At 44.8% G+C, this 14,996-nt stretch overlaps 1 protein-coding gene across 3 annotated transcripts in view; it reads left to right on the forward strand.

Moving 5' to 3' along the window:
* large2 (LARGE xylosyl- and glucuronyltransferase 2) overlaps window positions 1-10,774 on the forward strand; it is a 71,179-nt gene extending 60,405 nt beyond the window's left edge. For all 3 annotated transcript variants that reach the window (XM_065952582.1, XM_065952583.1, XM_065952584.1), the window contains 10 exons: window positions 1,889-2,060; window positions 2,332-2,436; window positions 2,554-2,666; window positions 3,387-3,512; window positions 3,759-3,914; window positions 4,648-4,811; window positions 5,030-5,308; window positions 6,474-6,620; window positions 6,726-6,921; window positions 7,886-10,774. In XM_065952582.1, the coding sequence (XP_065808654.1) occupies window positions 1,889-2,060; window positions 2,332-2,436; window positions 2,554-2,666; window positions 3,387-3,512; window positions 3,759-3,914; window positions 4,648-4,811; window positions 5,030-5,308; window positions 6,474-6,620; window positions 6,726-6,921; window positions 7,886-8,083 (1,656 nt within the window). In that variant the 3' untranslated portion in view covers window positions 8,084-10,774. The remainder of the gene's footprint in view (window positions 1-1,888; window positions 2,061-2,331; window positions 2,437-2,553; window positions 2,667-3,386; window positions 3,513-3,758; window positions 3,915-4,647; window positions 4,812-5,029; window positions 5,309-6,473; window positions 6,621-6,725; window positions 6,922-7,885) is intronic.
* Window positions 10,775-14,996: the final 4,222 nt, after the last annotated feature.

Consider the following 14,996-nt stretch of genomic DNA (forward strand, 5'->3'; position numbering starts at 1 on the left):
GTCGCAGCGTGCGGTTTGGAGTGTGCCCGTCTGCATCACATTAACAGATCAGACGATTGATTAAACACCCTGAGTGTTCACAGGATGTAAATTCAGGGGGCGGGGTTAATCTGACGTTTGGTCTCCTTCTAAGTGACAACAGATTCAGAGCAGGATGGATGGAAGACATATTAAACACAAACAGAATGTGTGACTTTTTGATCCAGTAGATGTCGCCCTTGAGCTCCAGCATGAAACCAAAACAAACTGCTGTTAGGCCACACCTCCTCCATACTGAAGCCTCCGCTCTCCTCCAGAGACACACCTCCAACCCCCCTCCAGTCACGTTCACATGAAGGACTTATGGATTAGAAAGAACCATAATTAAGCTCCATTGTAGCTTCACATTGCATGTAAACAGTCACAGAATGAGCGTGATCTAAAAACTCTTACTAACATCCAAATAATCAGTGAGTATGTTCTTCTTCTTCTCTCTAGTTCTTGACTTAAACAGCTTTTAAACACAAGGGGAGGAGCCGGCCGTCCATCTAAACACGGCTCTGACAACAACACAGCCAGCGGGACTCGAGCTTCTCCCTCATTGTAGACAGTCATGACTCAGAGACACATTCACACAGGAGAGACTGGATTTATGATTTATTTATGTGGAACATGTAGCACTTTCTTCCTTTAAGTCCCAGGAGGGTACGATGTTTATTGCACAGCGATCATATTCCCTTTTACATTCTGTCAGTTATCTTGTTAATAGGTACTAGGTGTGAGGTGTGTGTGGGAAACTAGGTCTGCGATTACAGTTTTCAATCACGATTAATCTCAAAATTTCAATAATTAATTGGTGGGGGGATTGCAGTTTGCTCCCGCCTCGCACTCAGGCTACCCGATGAAAACAAAAACACATTAAAAACCGCTCCAAAGGAAAAGATGCTGCAACGTTTATCTCATCTTATTTTAAAGATTTAAAAGATTTACCTCACCTCACTCCATCTCACGTCCAGGTTTAAATAAAACAAAGTGTGTTTGATAACCTGGAATATGAAGCAGGAGGCACTCAGTCTTCATCTCAAACGGATTCTAAGTAGCAGCTCTTTAAAGGTAAACGGAGGTGAAAAAAGATTTTTCAGTGTGCGGAAACAAAGTGTACCTACGCTGTTCAAACACTTCTCTCCCAAAGTCAAGTGACACTTCAGCACAAAACGCCCCAATCATTCCTTTCTCATCAGGTTGATGAATGTGCTCACAGAGCGACGGGGATGTACGGATCTGTGTGTGTGTGTGTGTGTGTGTGTGTGTGTGTGTGTGTGTGTGTGTGTGTGTGTGTGTGTGTGTGTGTGTGTGTGTGTGTGTGTGTGTGTGTGTGTGTGTGTGTGTGTGTGTGTGTGTGTGTGTGTGTGTGTGTGTGTGTGTGTGTGTGTGTGTGTGTGAGTGACTCCGACCTGCATCCCCCTCCAACACATCATCACATTCTCCCTCCTCTCAGTCTTTGTGCTGAACAATGAGTCCTTTGTACCGTCAGATGGAGCGTCGACCTGCAGCCCTCTTCTCTCTACTTTTCATTAACTGGCATTAAAGAGCAGAAAAAAGAAAAAACAAACGACGCGACTCTAAGCCGATTATATTTGCACATGATGCACTTATGCAGATCCAATTACTCTGAATCAAGAGAATTAATTAAGAGACACTATTTGCAGATTCAGAAAAGAGAGGGGGAAAAAAAAACACACACAGAGGCTCTGCCAGAATGAGCTGAATGCGTCTTTGTGTCGGACCGCTCACAGAATACCGCTCACGTTTAAAGAACAGCGCTCGCTCCAGAAGTCACCTGCTGGAGAAGCATGAAAATAACAAACCTGATGATTTTTCTTCTTCTTCTTCTTCTTTGTCGTTCCAGTCCGAGGTGTCGTGGATCCCCAACAAGCATTACTCAGGTATTTACGGCTTGATGAAGCTGACGCTGACCAAAGCTTTGCCCTCCGACCTGTCCAAGGTCATCGTCCTGGATACGGACATCACCTTTGCCACCGACATCGCCGAGCTCTGGGGCATCTTTAGAAAGTTCACCGGTAAGACACCTTCAAATGTTTAGGCTGTTGAAGAATCTCATCTGTGAAAGTTAAGATCCTGCGTTTTCTTATGTTTGGGTCTGAACGACTTTAAGTCTGACTCAGGGTGCAGGAGTTTAAAAATCCAGGATCAGGGTCAGGATCAGGGTCAGGATCAGGGTCAGGGTCAGGATCAGAGTCAGATTGTAACCGTCACAAGAGTTACAGACTGCTCCTTTAAGTCTAGAAAGAAGTTGAGCTCTTCACTGATGTTTGTTTTTCTTGTTTGAAGACAAACAGGTGATCGGTCTGGTGGAGAACCAGAGCGACTGGTACCTGGGGAACCTTTGGAAGAACCACAAACCGTGGCCGGCGCTGGGACGAGGCTTCAACACAGGTAACAACACAGATCGTATTTTCCTAAATATGACTTGAATTTACTATTTATTCTAAGAAACATTCAACATGATTTGACGACCTCAGTCATGATCCTTTTGTTGGCTCTCTCTAACAGGGGTCATCCTCCTCTACCTGGAGCGACTGAGACGGATCGGTTGGGAGCAGATGTGGCGGCTGACGGCGGAGAGGGAGCTAATGAGCATGCTCAGTACGTCGCTGGCGGATCAGGTGAGCCAGCGATAAATATAATTCCTCTTTTTTTCAGAGATTAGATTGTGGTTTATCTTTGGGTCCATGAGCCCAGAGTGGAACCAGTTTGAGTCTAAATGAGCCCAGTGTGGATCCAGTTTGTGTTTAAAATGAGTCCAGTCTGGATCCTGTTTGAGTCTAAAATGAGTCCAGTCTGGATCCTGTTTGAGTCTAAAATGAGTCCAGTCTGGATCCTGTTTGAGTCTAAAATGAGTCCAGTCTGGATCCTGTTTGAGTCTAAAATGAGTCCAGTCTGGATCCAGTTTGAGTCCAAATGAGTCCAGTCTGGATCCGGTTTGAGTCTAAAATGAGTCCAGTCTGGATCCAGTTTGAGTCTAAAATGAGTCCAGTCTGGATCCAGTTTGAGTCCAAATGAGTCCAGTCTGGATCCTGTTTGAGTCTAAAATGAGTCCAGTCTGGATCCTGTTTGAGTCTAAAATGAGTCCAGTCTGGATCCTGTTTGAGTCTAAAATGAGTCCAGTCTGGATCCTGTTTGAGTCTAAAATGAGTCCAGTCTGGATCCAGTTTGTTTATGATCCCATTTATGACAAGTGTCCCTGAATGAAATTGGCTACCCCCGATAGCTGAAACACAAAGCTTTGATAAAACCAGAAGAGAGTCCATGTGGCCCTCTTTATCAGTCATTCATCCGAGTATCGGCTGTAGACCTCTAACAGTCCGTGTGCGGTCTCTCTGCAGGACATCTTCAACGCCTTCATCAAGCAGAACCCTGTCCTGGTGCACCAGCTGCCCTGCTTCTGGAACGTTCAGCTGTCTGATCACACTCGCTCCGAGCAGTGCTACACCGAGGTGTCTGACCTCAAGGTACACACACACACACACACACACACACACACACACACACACACACACACACACACACACACACACACACACAGTTTGATATACTGCTGAGGGCAGAGGACTGACTCTGTCCTCTGGAGACACGACGTTCCGTCAGGGTTCAGTCTGTTCGATTTACAGAGCTGCTACTGCAAAAAACACAAACTGCAGAAAACAGTTGACTGATGTAGCTGATGATAACGCGTCTCCTCCGTGCTGTGGTCCCAGGTGATCCACTGGAACTCCCCAAAGAAACTACGAGTGAAGAACAAACACGTGGAGTTCTTCAGGAACCTCTACCTGACCTTCTTAGAGTACGACGGAAACCTGCTGAGACGGGAACTGTTCGGCTGCCCGAGTCAGGCCAGTCCAGACAGCGTGCAGGTGAGACACACACACACACACACACACAAACGCAAAGAAAGGCCAGTCAGCAGATATTGAGGCTGCAGCATACATTAACAAAGCTTATACTGAAAGATTCTCTTCTTTATTGCCTTACTTAGAGTGTTTGGAAAAGAGCCAGACTGATGTTGGAGCCAATATGGATTTTCTCAGAGTAACAAATATCTGTTAACAGTTTGCCAATATTCAATTAAACTCGTTTTTCAGAAAGGGTTCAAAGTTTTTTAAAAAAGCACTAAAATTGGCAGGAAAGCAGTTTGATATTATACTGTACAGAACAAATGTTGCTGCCATGGTAACAGTCCCTGTTTATGTTTGAAACGAAAATGTCAGAAACGTGCTCAAACTAGGATAAATTGCTTAAAATAAAATGCTTTTGAAAAATGGAGAGAGGTTTACAGACCGATGCAGAGCTGGATAAACACTGAAGCTTCAGTGTCCACCACATGGTGACCTGCGTCAGCTTCGACTCTAGAGAGGAGGGGGCGGGGGAGACAACTCTGTGTAAAATTTGAATTTAGACTGCAGTACCCATTTTAAACACTAGGTGTCAGAGTTACATATTGCTCCTTTAACGAGTTTGATTAATTTGGTCTGTATTTGGTCTGGTTTGTCTGAAGAAAAGGGAAAGCATTATCCAGCCTGACTGAACTTGAGTTCATAATCCCAAGAATTTTCAGTTATGAGCAGTTGTGTGCGTGTGTCCTCTCAGCTGCAGGCGGCTCTGGAGGAGCTGGACGAGGACGATCAGTGTTACGACTTTCGACGGGAGCGACTCACTGTTCATAGAGTCCACCTCTACTTCCTGCAGTACGAGTACACGCCCACCGAGGACGACACGGACATCACGCTGGTGGCCCAGCTCTCCATGGACAGGTACCAAACCATCTCATAATCCCTGAAGCAGTAGTAGTATATATATCCTTGTAGTAGTAGTATATAATATTTACAGTATATTCATACATTAATGTACTTAATAACCATCGCTGTTCTATTTAGTCTTTATTTAATTAATTAACCATTTTCTGACCTGTTTTTGATAAATATTCTATAGACTGTAATAATCTGAGGGATTATTTGATACATCTGTGCAGGCTCCAGATGTTGGAGGCCATCTGTAAGCACTGGGAGGGCCCCATCAGCTTGGCGCTCTACATGTCCGACGCCGAGGCTCAGCAGTTCCTCCGATACGCTCAAGCCTCAGAGGTCCTCAAGAACCGTAAGAACGTCGGCTACCACATCGTCTACAAGGAGGGCCAGTTCTACCCCGTCAACCTGGTGAGGAACGTGGCCCTGAAGAACGCCAACACGCCGTACGTGTTTCTGACTGATGTGGACTTCCTCCCGATGTATGGTCTCTACGATTACCTCAGGTATGGACTCCCAATAACACTAACTAACCAGTAGAGGCAGCGGCACACTGCAAAGTGAAATGTTTGTTTTTGTCAATAGAGTCTGTCTGCCGTGAGCATTTTTCTGGCACTTTGGGTATCTTGTCAAACACATAATAATCTCTGATAATCACCAAACCCCCAACAGCTCTGGTGCGCTCCCTGTGTAGCAGCCCCCCTCTGACATCTCTCTATTAGTGCATGTCCACAGGTCCTGTTTGTGAATGTGTGTGAGAAGCAAGTCTCTGTGTATTGCCGTTTTGATCTCAAATTTCATTTCGGGACATCTTACAAAGCCTTAAATCTAACAAGGATACCTTGTTTAAGCATTTTAAAGAGGACATATTATCCCCCTTTTTCACCATTTCAAACAGTCCCCTGTGGTCTAAATGAAACATCTGTGCTGTGCTTTGGTCAAAATGTAACATGAATCAAGCACCAGAGGAGGTTTGTGACCCTGTATAAACCAGCTCTCTCAGAACGCTCCGTTTTGGTGTGTGTGTCTCTTTAAATGCAATGAGCCCCCCCTGAGTTTTTCCGGTAGACATCTCTCCTTCGCTAGCAAGAAAAAAAAATGGCGGACCTGTGCAAAGGTTTTGCCAGAATCCCACTGTGACATCACAAGGAGAGCACATTTGAAACAGAGCATTTTTCTCTGTGTTGTAAGACTTATGCAGACCACAAACAAAGGGCTGGATGGGTTTATTTCAAACTTTTGGGTCTGTAGACACTCAGGTTACCCAAATATATGTTCAAAAACACTGTAGAAATGGAATTTTCATAATATGTCCTCTAATTTACGCATTTTATTGACAAAACCAGTCAGTTGACTGAGAACGGAGATGTTTCTTGTCTCAGTAGTGTATGCTTACAAATATTGGGCTTCAACCATTACAGACTGTTTCATGATTTCAGGCTGACACGATATATACTGGAGCAACGTCAAATCTCTTTCTGCCTATTAGTCAGTTTCACTGAAATGACAGCCCACATCAGCTGCAGGCTGAAGCTGGACATTAAGTCTTTGGTTTATTTGAAAACAATCTATGAAATGTAGATGATTTTGATATTTTTTGGTCAATGTCTTTGAGTTGTCCTCTGAGTTGCGGTCTACCATTGCCTCACATGTCCTGTTTCCTCCATGCAGAAGGTCTGTGGTGCAGCTGGACATGGCTCACACTAAGAAGGCTCTGGTGGTTTCGGCCTTCGAGACGCTTCGTTACCGTCTGTCCTACCCAAAATCCAAAGCTGAGCTGCTCTCTATGCTGGACATGGGGACTCTCTACACCTTCAGGTACCTGGGCTGGAAACAAATGAACATTCCTTTTTTCCACGTCTGAATGAAAACAAAGCAGATGGAAAACCAAGTCTTAATCATGTCTTTCTCCTGCCCCTCTAGGTACCATGTGTGGCCCAAAGGTCACGCTCCGACCAACTATGCCAAATGGCGAACAGCCACCACGCCGTATAAGGTGGAGTGGGAGCCGGACTTTGAGCCGTACGTCGTAGTGAGGCGGGACTGTCCGGAGTACGACCAGCGCTTTGTGGGCTTCGGCTGGAACAAAGTGTCCCACATCATGGAGCTCGATGCACAGGTACGTCTGCAGCATAGTGCGGAAGTGCAAGAAAACTGCTGTTCCTCGAGTGTCCACTTGAGGCTGGCTGAAAAGTCCAAGGAATATCTTTTAGGTCCCATATTAAAATACTAATTACTTACAGCAGCAATTAACATTTAATGGGGATCCAATAACAACATTCTTTATTAGAACACATTGGAGGTGGGCTAAGATTTCATCATTTGCATAATTAGGGCTATGGCTTGGCTGACGGTGGGTGCATTGTAGCTGTTTGTCAGGAGGCTCAAGGCCCGCCTTAGCTCCACCTCTTTGCCCATTACTAGATTAATCAACAGACAGGGGGTTTCCAAAATGGCAACCACCATTGTTTGGGCTTCAAAATGCCTCTTGAGAAGCCGATGGGCAACATTACTGTGACTACGTCCATGTTTATACAGTCTATGGTTTTGATGGAAATGTTTAATAACAGATGAGGTGCTAAGGTCGATTAGGGTACACCTCTGTGGTTTTATCTCAAATACAGAGGAGGTGTTCCCTTACCATTACCAGAATCAGAAATGCCCCTTCCATCCATCCATCCATCCATTATCTATTCCGCTTTTCCCGTCCAGGGTAGCGGGGGGCTGGAGCCGTTCCAGCTGTCATTGGGCGAGAGGCGGGGTTAAACCCTGGACTGTTCTCTAGTCAATCACAGGGCTGACATATAGAGACAGACAACCAGCCACACTCACATTCACACCGAAACAACAAAAATACGGACAATTTAGAGTCAGCAGTTAACCTAACGAGCATGTCTTTGGACTGTGGGAGGAGGACGGAGTACCCGGAGAGAACCCACACATGCAGAGGGAGAACATGCAAACTGTTATTTTAAAACCCCCAAAATATGTAAAGATATTACCCAGTTTTAAACATGTTTTAAATGCAAGTCCATTGGTCCATTGTCTTGTTTCTAAACTTTCTTTTTCCCTCTTGTCTTCAGGAGTACGACCTGATGGTTCTCCCCAACGCCTTTATGATCCACATGCCCCACGCTCCCAGCTTCGACATCTCCAAGTTTCGCTCCAGCTCCAGCTACCGCAACTGTCTCAACACCCTGAAGGACGAGTTCCACCAGGACCTGTCCAGGAAGTACGGCTCAGCTGCTCTCAAGTACCTCACGGCCCAGAGGAACATCTAAAAACCACAACCGATGAGAGGCAGCGAGTCCCCGCCAGCCTCGAGTTCCCGACATGTACCGAGGCAGCAGTGCGCCGCGGCCCGCTAACGCCGCACAGCACAAACAATGAAAGTAAAGCTTTACAGCCCCTGTGTAACATTTTGGGGGCTCCTCGTGCATTAATTCTCCAGTCGACTCCAGCTCAAGGCGACAAGAGGACGAGGCGCAAAGACCAAAAACCGGACAGAGTGATGGTGGTTTTTTCGAAACGCAGGAGTCACCGGGCTAAAGGAGGCGATCAATGGGTGAGGATCGGACTAGCTTTAAGGTGGAGAAGAAGCGCATTCTTACAATTTGTTCTGACAATCAGAGCCTTTGGGGACACGGTGCGGATCAGTCCGTCCACATCGAGATCTGGACCCGACAGGACCCGTGGTGTTCTGGGGAAAGAGAAGTTTGTGAGGCCAGTCGAACTGGAGAAAGATTTAAGCCTTATCACTTTTCACAATATTTACGGAGATATTCAAAGATGTTTTAGTTCTTTTCTTTTTTCCAGTGTAAATCAGAACCAATCAATAATGAACATTTACAAAGTTTTGATTACGAGCTTACACAAGAATCCGTTTATTTTTCCTTTCTATATTTTCTGACCTCTTTCAAAGAAAGTCCATCAAGTCCCAGTCGAACTATGTCCAATTTTCTGTGAGCTTCAGGGATGTGCTTTGTGTGTGTGTTTGTATGAGAGTGTGTGTGTTGCAGCTGCATTACATGGCTCGTCTCCAATACACTCACTGATTGTCGTCAACATCGCTCTCGTTCTGTCTCATGTATTAGCTTGCATGTAAAGGGTTGCACTACACGTTTTTATTTTATTCTTATTTCACTTGGGGACATTTAACTTTTTTTTTCCCATCATGCATCCCTCTGGAAGAAGCAACAATCCTTTCATAATAACAGATCTATCATCACTAATGGGACCAACTCGGACACGTTAAGTGAGTTGGTATGAATGAATTTTGACTTTTTTATGTTTTTTACATTCATCAAATTATGTCTAAATCACTGGATTTAAATGTGCCGTCTACTGAACCCTGTTTGTTTCTTTGTAAAGTCCAACTGAAATGACAAAATTCTCTCTGTTCTGAAATATGTATTTGTCGTTTTATTCAGTCAAAAGCATAATATCTTGTTTTTATGAATCACACAGAAATCCAAAATTAAGCCTCCAAACTCAAACCCCCCCACCGAAATATACGCCGCTAATGTAGCTAATGCTAGCTTCCTAGCTAAAGCCTCCTTAATTCATTCATTCAGATTCTTTAAATGGGGCAGATGAAGAGGTGTGCAAAGATTTATTTTTCAACTGGGCTTTCATGAAAAAATTCTATCCACAGAACAATGAAAATGCAGACAGAGAGGCGTCACCATGACAACCATTCTAAAATATATAGAAGATGTTTCATTTCTGCACTTTGGATTCAGGTTTTTTATAAACACAAGATGCAAAAACTTAACGTTGCAATAGAAGTAAATCATGCAGGACAGTTTCAGTTGGACTTTAATTTCCTGATCGTCTTTGTTTTAATTTAATGTAAAATTTTCACAATTGTTTTCGAAAGATATCTGTCTGTCTGTCCAACCATCTCAAGATCATGTGACAACATTCAGGGAGTGGATTCTCGCGGTCCCCAGAGATCTGCTCGTTATGATTGTGACTCCTTTTATTCTTTACACACACCTGATGATCAGTATTTGATTAACCAAAGTTTTGGCCCTTGACAAACCATTTCAAAATGTTTGACCAGTAAGGGCCTGTGTCCACAGATAGCGTCTCAGAACGCTTCTCACCAGCGTTCACTGTTGCTAGGTTACTAAAGTTAACTTCTGCTGCCCTTGGTAATGTCCGTTAGGGGGGCGTTTAGACCGCTCTGCCCCACCAAAAAAAAAAAAGGCAAGCGTCTCCTCTGCCATTGTTGTTGACAAAGCTGATGTTGTAAGTCCCGCCCTGTCCTGATTCTGATTGGTCCGTGAGGGTGATGTGAGATTGATGAGCGCGGTGCTGTTTTCAAACTAAGAGCGCTGTGAGTGCAGCGACAAGAAACAGCTGATGCTGAGGGCGTTAGACGCTTAGCATCAATTTAGTACTGAAAACGAGCGCCGTCTGTGGACACGTCTGGCCCTTACGCACGCACTCTGGTGTGTGTTTGAGCTCCCCCAGAGGACGATCCTCTCCTCTTCGACATGTCGAATCATATTTATGTTGTTTATTTGGTTGTCCCCCACTTCATTCGGACAGAAATCGAGCAGAGAAGAAAAGATTAAAGTCTGGAATCATTTGAGGAAAAGGAAAAAGGCCGAATAAGTAACGGGTAATCCTGAGTGTCGGTGTGTGTGTGTGTGTGTGTGTGTGTGACAGCTGCAGGCTCGCACAAAGGTGGAGTGGGAAGGCGTGAGTGTGAACCGCAAAGAGCCCAACCCCCCCCCCCCCCTCCCACCGCCCACCACCCACCCCCACCATCTGCACCGCCTCCATTGACGTGTTGTTGATTGTGGTAAATGCTAGTGCCTTTGCTGTATTGTGAAACTGGATATTGATTGTACTGTTGTGGCGACAGGGCCTGGGGAAAGTCAGGCGCTCTATTTATTATTGTTGACTCAAATCAATCATATTTTTCTATGTAAGTGCTTTAAATAAAATTTGCCCTTTTTTAATCACGCTGTGTGGTGAATTTCATATTTTCTTCTGAGCAGCCACACGTTCACCTGCAGACTTTCCATGACACGCTTGTTACTCTGGGATTACTGAGACCTCTCTCTCTCTCTCTCTCTCCCCCCGCAGGCCAAATCATATTTTGGGGATTTTAACTAAGTTTACCAGGCGCCCTGGTTTAAGCCAGTATGAACCTGCCATGTGTGTAATTGGTCCAATGAAAACACAAACTGAATTATTGTGGATGAACACACGGAGGACTCGTGAGAGTTCTTGTCCTGTTAAAATGCAAATGACATGAAGTTAATTGCAAACATGAATTTCTCCACACAAGGTGAAACAGCGGCTGCTCTCATTCAGAAATGGTAAAGTTACACTGTGTTCAGTTCAGTTTTGAGTCAGAAAATAAAGGTAGGATTTAGGATGTATTTTAGACTATATGAGGATGTGGCAGAGTGCGCTCCCATGATTCCCCGCTAGCCTCGACGTCATCTTTTGTTATTGTAGCATTAATTGAGAGCTCCTTGGTGGTGGATTCTACATATTTTTTGTTAAAGTTTGACGCAAATTCACGCAAATGATTTACTCAAGTTCAAAACTGTAAACTTAACTGAACAAGCAGGTGGCGTAAAAGGGGCAAGTTATAATCTGAGGAAACATAAGGCTCAGGGAACATAGACACACTCCCCTAGGTTTGTCAGTTCATTACATTTCATGCAGCGCTGCTCTCAGGGTTGAGCCTATGTGTGTAGCTGTCCTCTTCTTCAAAACCACCAGATAGAAATATAAGAAAATAACATATCTGCCCTGCTCGAGCTGCCTCCTCCTCCTAGAGGAAGCACTTCCACTTCTCCCCTCCAGGGTTCTTAGCGACACCTAATCAATTATTAGTCGTCCTTTCTGCATGTAGGCCAATCAGCCCATATGTACAGAGTGTGAGCAGACACACCACACATACGCACAATGATTCATTGAAGAGTGGCTCAAACATGCAGCCAGGCCTGCAGTGTCTTATTTTCTATAGAAGCTACTCAGAAATGCCATTTCACAAACAAGGATGATTTAAAAAAAAAGAAGTGCAAATGAGATCTGTTTGAAACTGTTTTTACGTGGGACAAAGATCTGAATATGCACAGATAGCGGAGTGAATCATTGTGCTTTGATTAGAAAAGGCTCATTGTGATATCGAAGAATACATTTATAGTGCAAAAGGAGCAAATAAATAATTTATTTTGGGGCTTTTATGCGTTTATTTGAGAGAGAGGACAGTGGATAGAGTCAGAAATCAGGGAGATCGAGAGAGAGAGAGCGAGTGGAGAATGACATATGGCAAGGCAGCTACAGAGCTACAGGTCGGATTCAAACCCGTGCCGCCTGCTTTGAGTAGGCTAGTGTAGCCTCTGTACGGGGTGTGCAAACTAACTAAAAAGCCACTGGAGCCCCTGGAGCACATATATTATCAATTTATTTGTAAGGTTCGACTTAATGGACAGAGATTTTGAGGTCACATTTTCTCCTCCTCTTCAACCAGTGTAAATAAGTCTCAGGGCTCCACAAAACATGTGTGTGAAGTTTCTTGTTCTAAATCCTGTAATTGATCATGCCGATAAACCCCTGTATTTCTGTCTGACCACGCCCCCTCTCTGAAAGGGCTTGGGTGTCTCTGGCTTTCTCGCTCCATGCCGTATTGTTTACGGTGAGAGGGCAGACTCAGAGGGCAGAACAAACACCTAGCTGTGGGAGTGTCACCCACCTGGGGGAGGGGTTACTGCCCTTTGTGATGTCATGAAGGGAAAATCTCCAAACGGCCTGTTTGAGCACACATTTTCTAAAAAGTGGAGCAGGCAGAAGACGGAGAGGATGGACTTTTCTCAGAATTAGGTTTTTTTATCTCTTTTTCCAAACATTTAAATTAAACAATTGTTCACTCGTCATTAAGTCTCTCCTGATTGAAAAAGAGACACATTGATGCATCGCTTTTACATCGGTATCACCTGATATCTCTGTCCACCTGCCCTAAAGTGGTGTACACTTGTGGCGCAGCAGACGGTTTTCGGTGTAGCTTGGGCTCAGTCCCGTTTCACCCCAACACCTACCACTTAGCCCTACCCCTCGTTTTCGAGTGCCACTTTACCCCTCTGAACAGAGCTGCAAGGGCTAGTGGTGAAATCCTTCCCCTACGAAATGGGACAACCCTTCAAGACCTGATACGTCATCAGTAGTCGTCGACTGCAATGACGTAAAACGATGCGACAAAGTTGCTGGTCTTTCCCAAAATGTCGGCGTTAACTGTGTTACTGTCCCTTACGTGGGCTATGGGCAACTTTATGCACTTGTCAACAACATCTCGATGAGAAGAAGAAAAGAAAGCCTGAAAAGAAAGGTCAATGTTAAAAGGACAAACAGCACAGTTAGAAGATAGCAGCGTACAACATTTCCAACAGCCAACAGCATTCCAAACAGTCACAGCAAAATAAAAAGTTAAAAGAACATATCCAAGCATACCAGCCATAAGGAGGCAAGACACAGTCATCACATGCACAGCGTATCCTCCTTAAATACACTCACTACAGCAGCACAGCACACAGAACAACCACATAGATGTGGGCATACATATGCAATACACAGAAAGGTAAACATCTAAAAGACAACATGCATGGGAGAGACGGTAATGAGCCAGCAGATAGATGTTAGAGCAGTGTCAGTGAGAATGTCCATGATAGAGTCTTTGAAAGCTGATTCAGAGATGAGAGTGTCCAGTTTGAGAGTTTTTTGTAAGTTGTTCCAGTCAGTGGCTGCAGCAGCCCTGAATGATGTTTGACCAATAACTGTATTTGTTTTTGGAATTTTTAGGAAAATGTGAAATGTGGTGGGCAGAATGGGTGTTGTAGGTAGCAGTTGTAATTTGCACCAGGTGACACAGGTGGGGGGGACCAAGAAGGGACCAAGAAGAAGGGTTTTGTATATTAGAATTAACCAGTGCATTTTACGACGGGTGTGTAAGGATGGCCAGTTGACAAAGGAATATAGGGTGCAGTGGTGTGTGTTGAAAGAGGCATTGGTGATAAACTGGATGGCGGAGTGATAGAGAACGTCAAGTTTATGGAGTGAGGCTTTGCATGCTGATCTATATATTACGTCACCACAGTCTAACATTGGGAGTATTGTCATTTGGACCAGAGTTAGTTTGGCAGAGGGAGTGAGGGTGGAGCGCATTCTGTACAGGAAACCAAGTTTGGATTTGACCTTTGACTGTAACCTGTTGATATGGTGTGAGAAAGACAAGGTGCTGTCTAGCCAGATACCTAAGTATTTGTATTCCGTGATCTTGTTAAAGCTATCTTGTAGTGATGAGAGTACTATATCTGGGGAGGGACCAACGGCATAAAGGACTGTGTCATCGGCATAGAGGTGGATGGATGAGTCTGTGACAGATTTGGGGATATCATTAATATAGATGGAGAAGAGAGTGGGGGCTAGGATCGAACCCTGGGGTACACCCTTAGTGACAGGGAATGGCTGTGAGAGATGCTCAGTTTTCACCCGTTGCTCCCGATTAGTGAGATAGTTTGAAAACCATGCCAGTGCCGAAACCCCGATGCTGCCCAGTCTGCCGATTAGGACGGAGTGATCAGCAGTGTCGAATGCCTTTGCCAGGTCAATGAAGATTGCTGCACAGTGTTGTTTTGTGTCTAATGCAGAGGTTATGTCATTCAGGACTGACAGAGCAGCAGTGACACAGCCATAACCAGCTCGGAAACCAGATTGAGCATCAGACAAGATATTGTGCATTTCCATATGACTAGTTAGTTGCTTATTGACAAGTGTCTCCAACACTTTAGACAGACAGGGCAGTATTGAGATGGGGGATCAGCCTGATCCCCTCCCTTGAACAGGGGACACACCACTGCTGCTTTCCAAGCATGTGGGAATTCAGCTGTGTGGCGGGACAGGTTAAACATGTCAGTCATGGTAGCTGCAATGATGGGGGCCGCAATCTTCAAGAAGAAAGGGTCTAGCTCATCAGACCCAGCTGGCTCTTTATTAGGGCCACTGACATCAGTCAAGTACATTTACAAAATGTAATTCTAGCCCTGCAACAAGGATTGCACTTGACCCTACACTTGAATGCGCAAAAAGTAGGGGTAGGGCTAAGTGGTACGGGTAAGGGTAAGGGGTGAAATGGGACTGAGCCTTGTTCTTTGTTGTCTGTTTAGTTTGTAC

Source organism: Labrus bergylta, chromosome 3 (genome assembly GCF_963930695.1).
Source record: "Labrus bergylta chromosome 3, fLabBer1.1, whole genome shotgun sequence".
In the NCBI taxonomy this organism is placed as follows: Eukaryota; Metazoa; Chordata; class Actinopteri; order Labriformes; family Labridae; genus Labrus; species Labrus bergylta.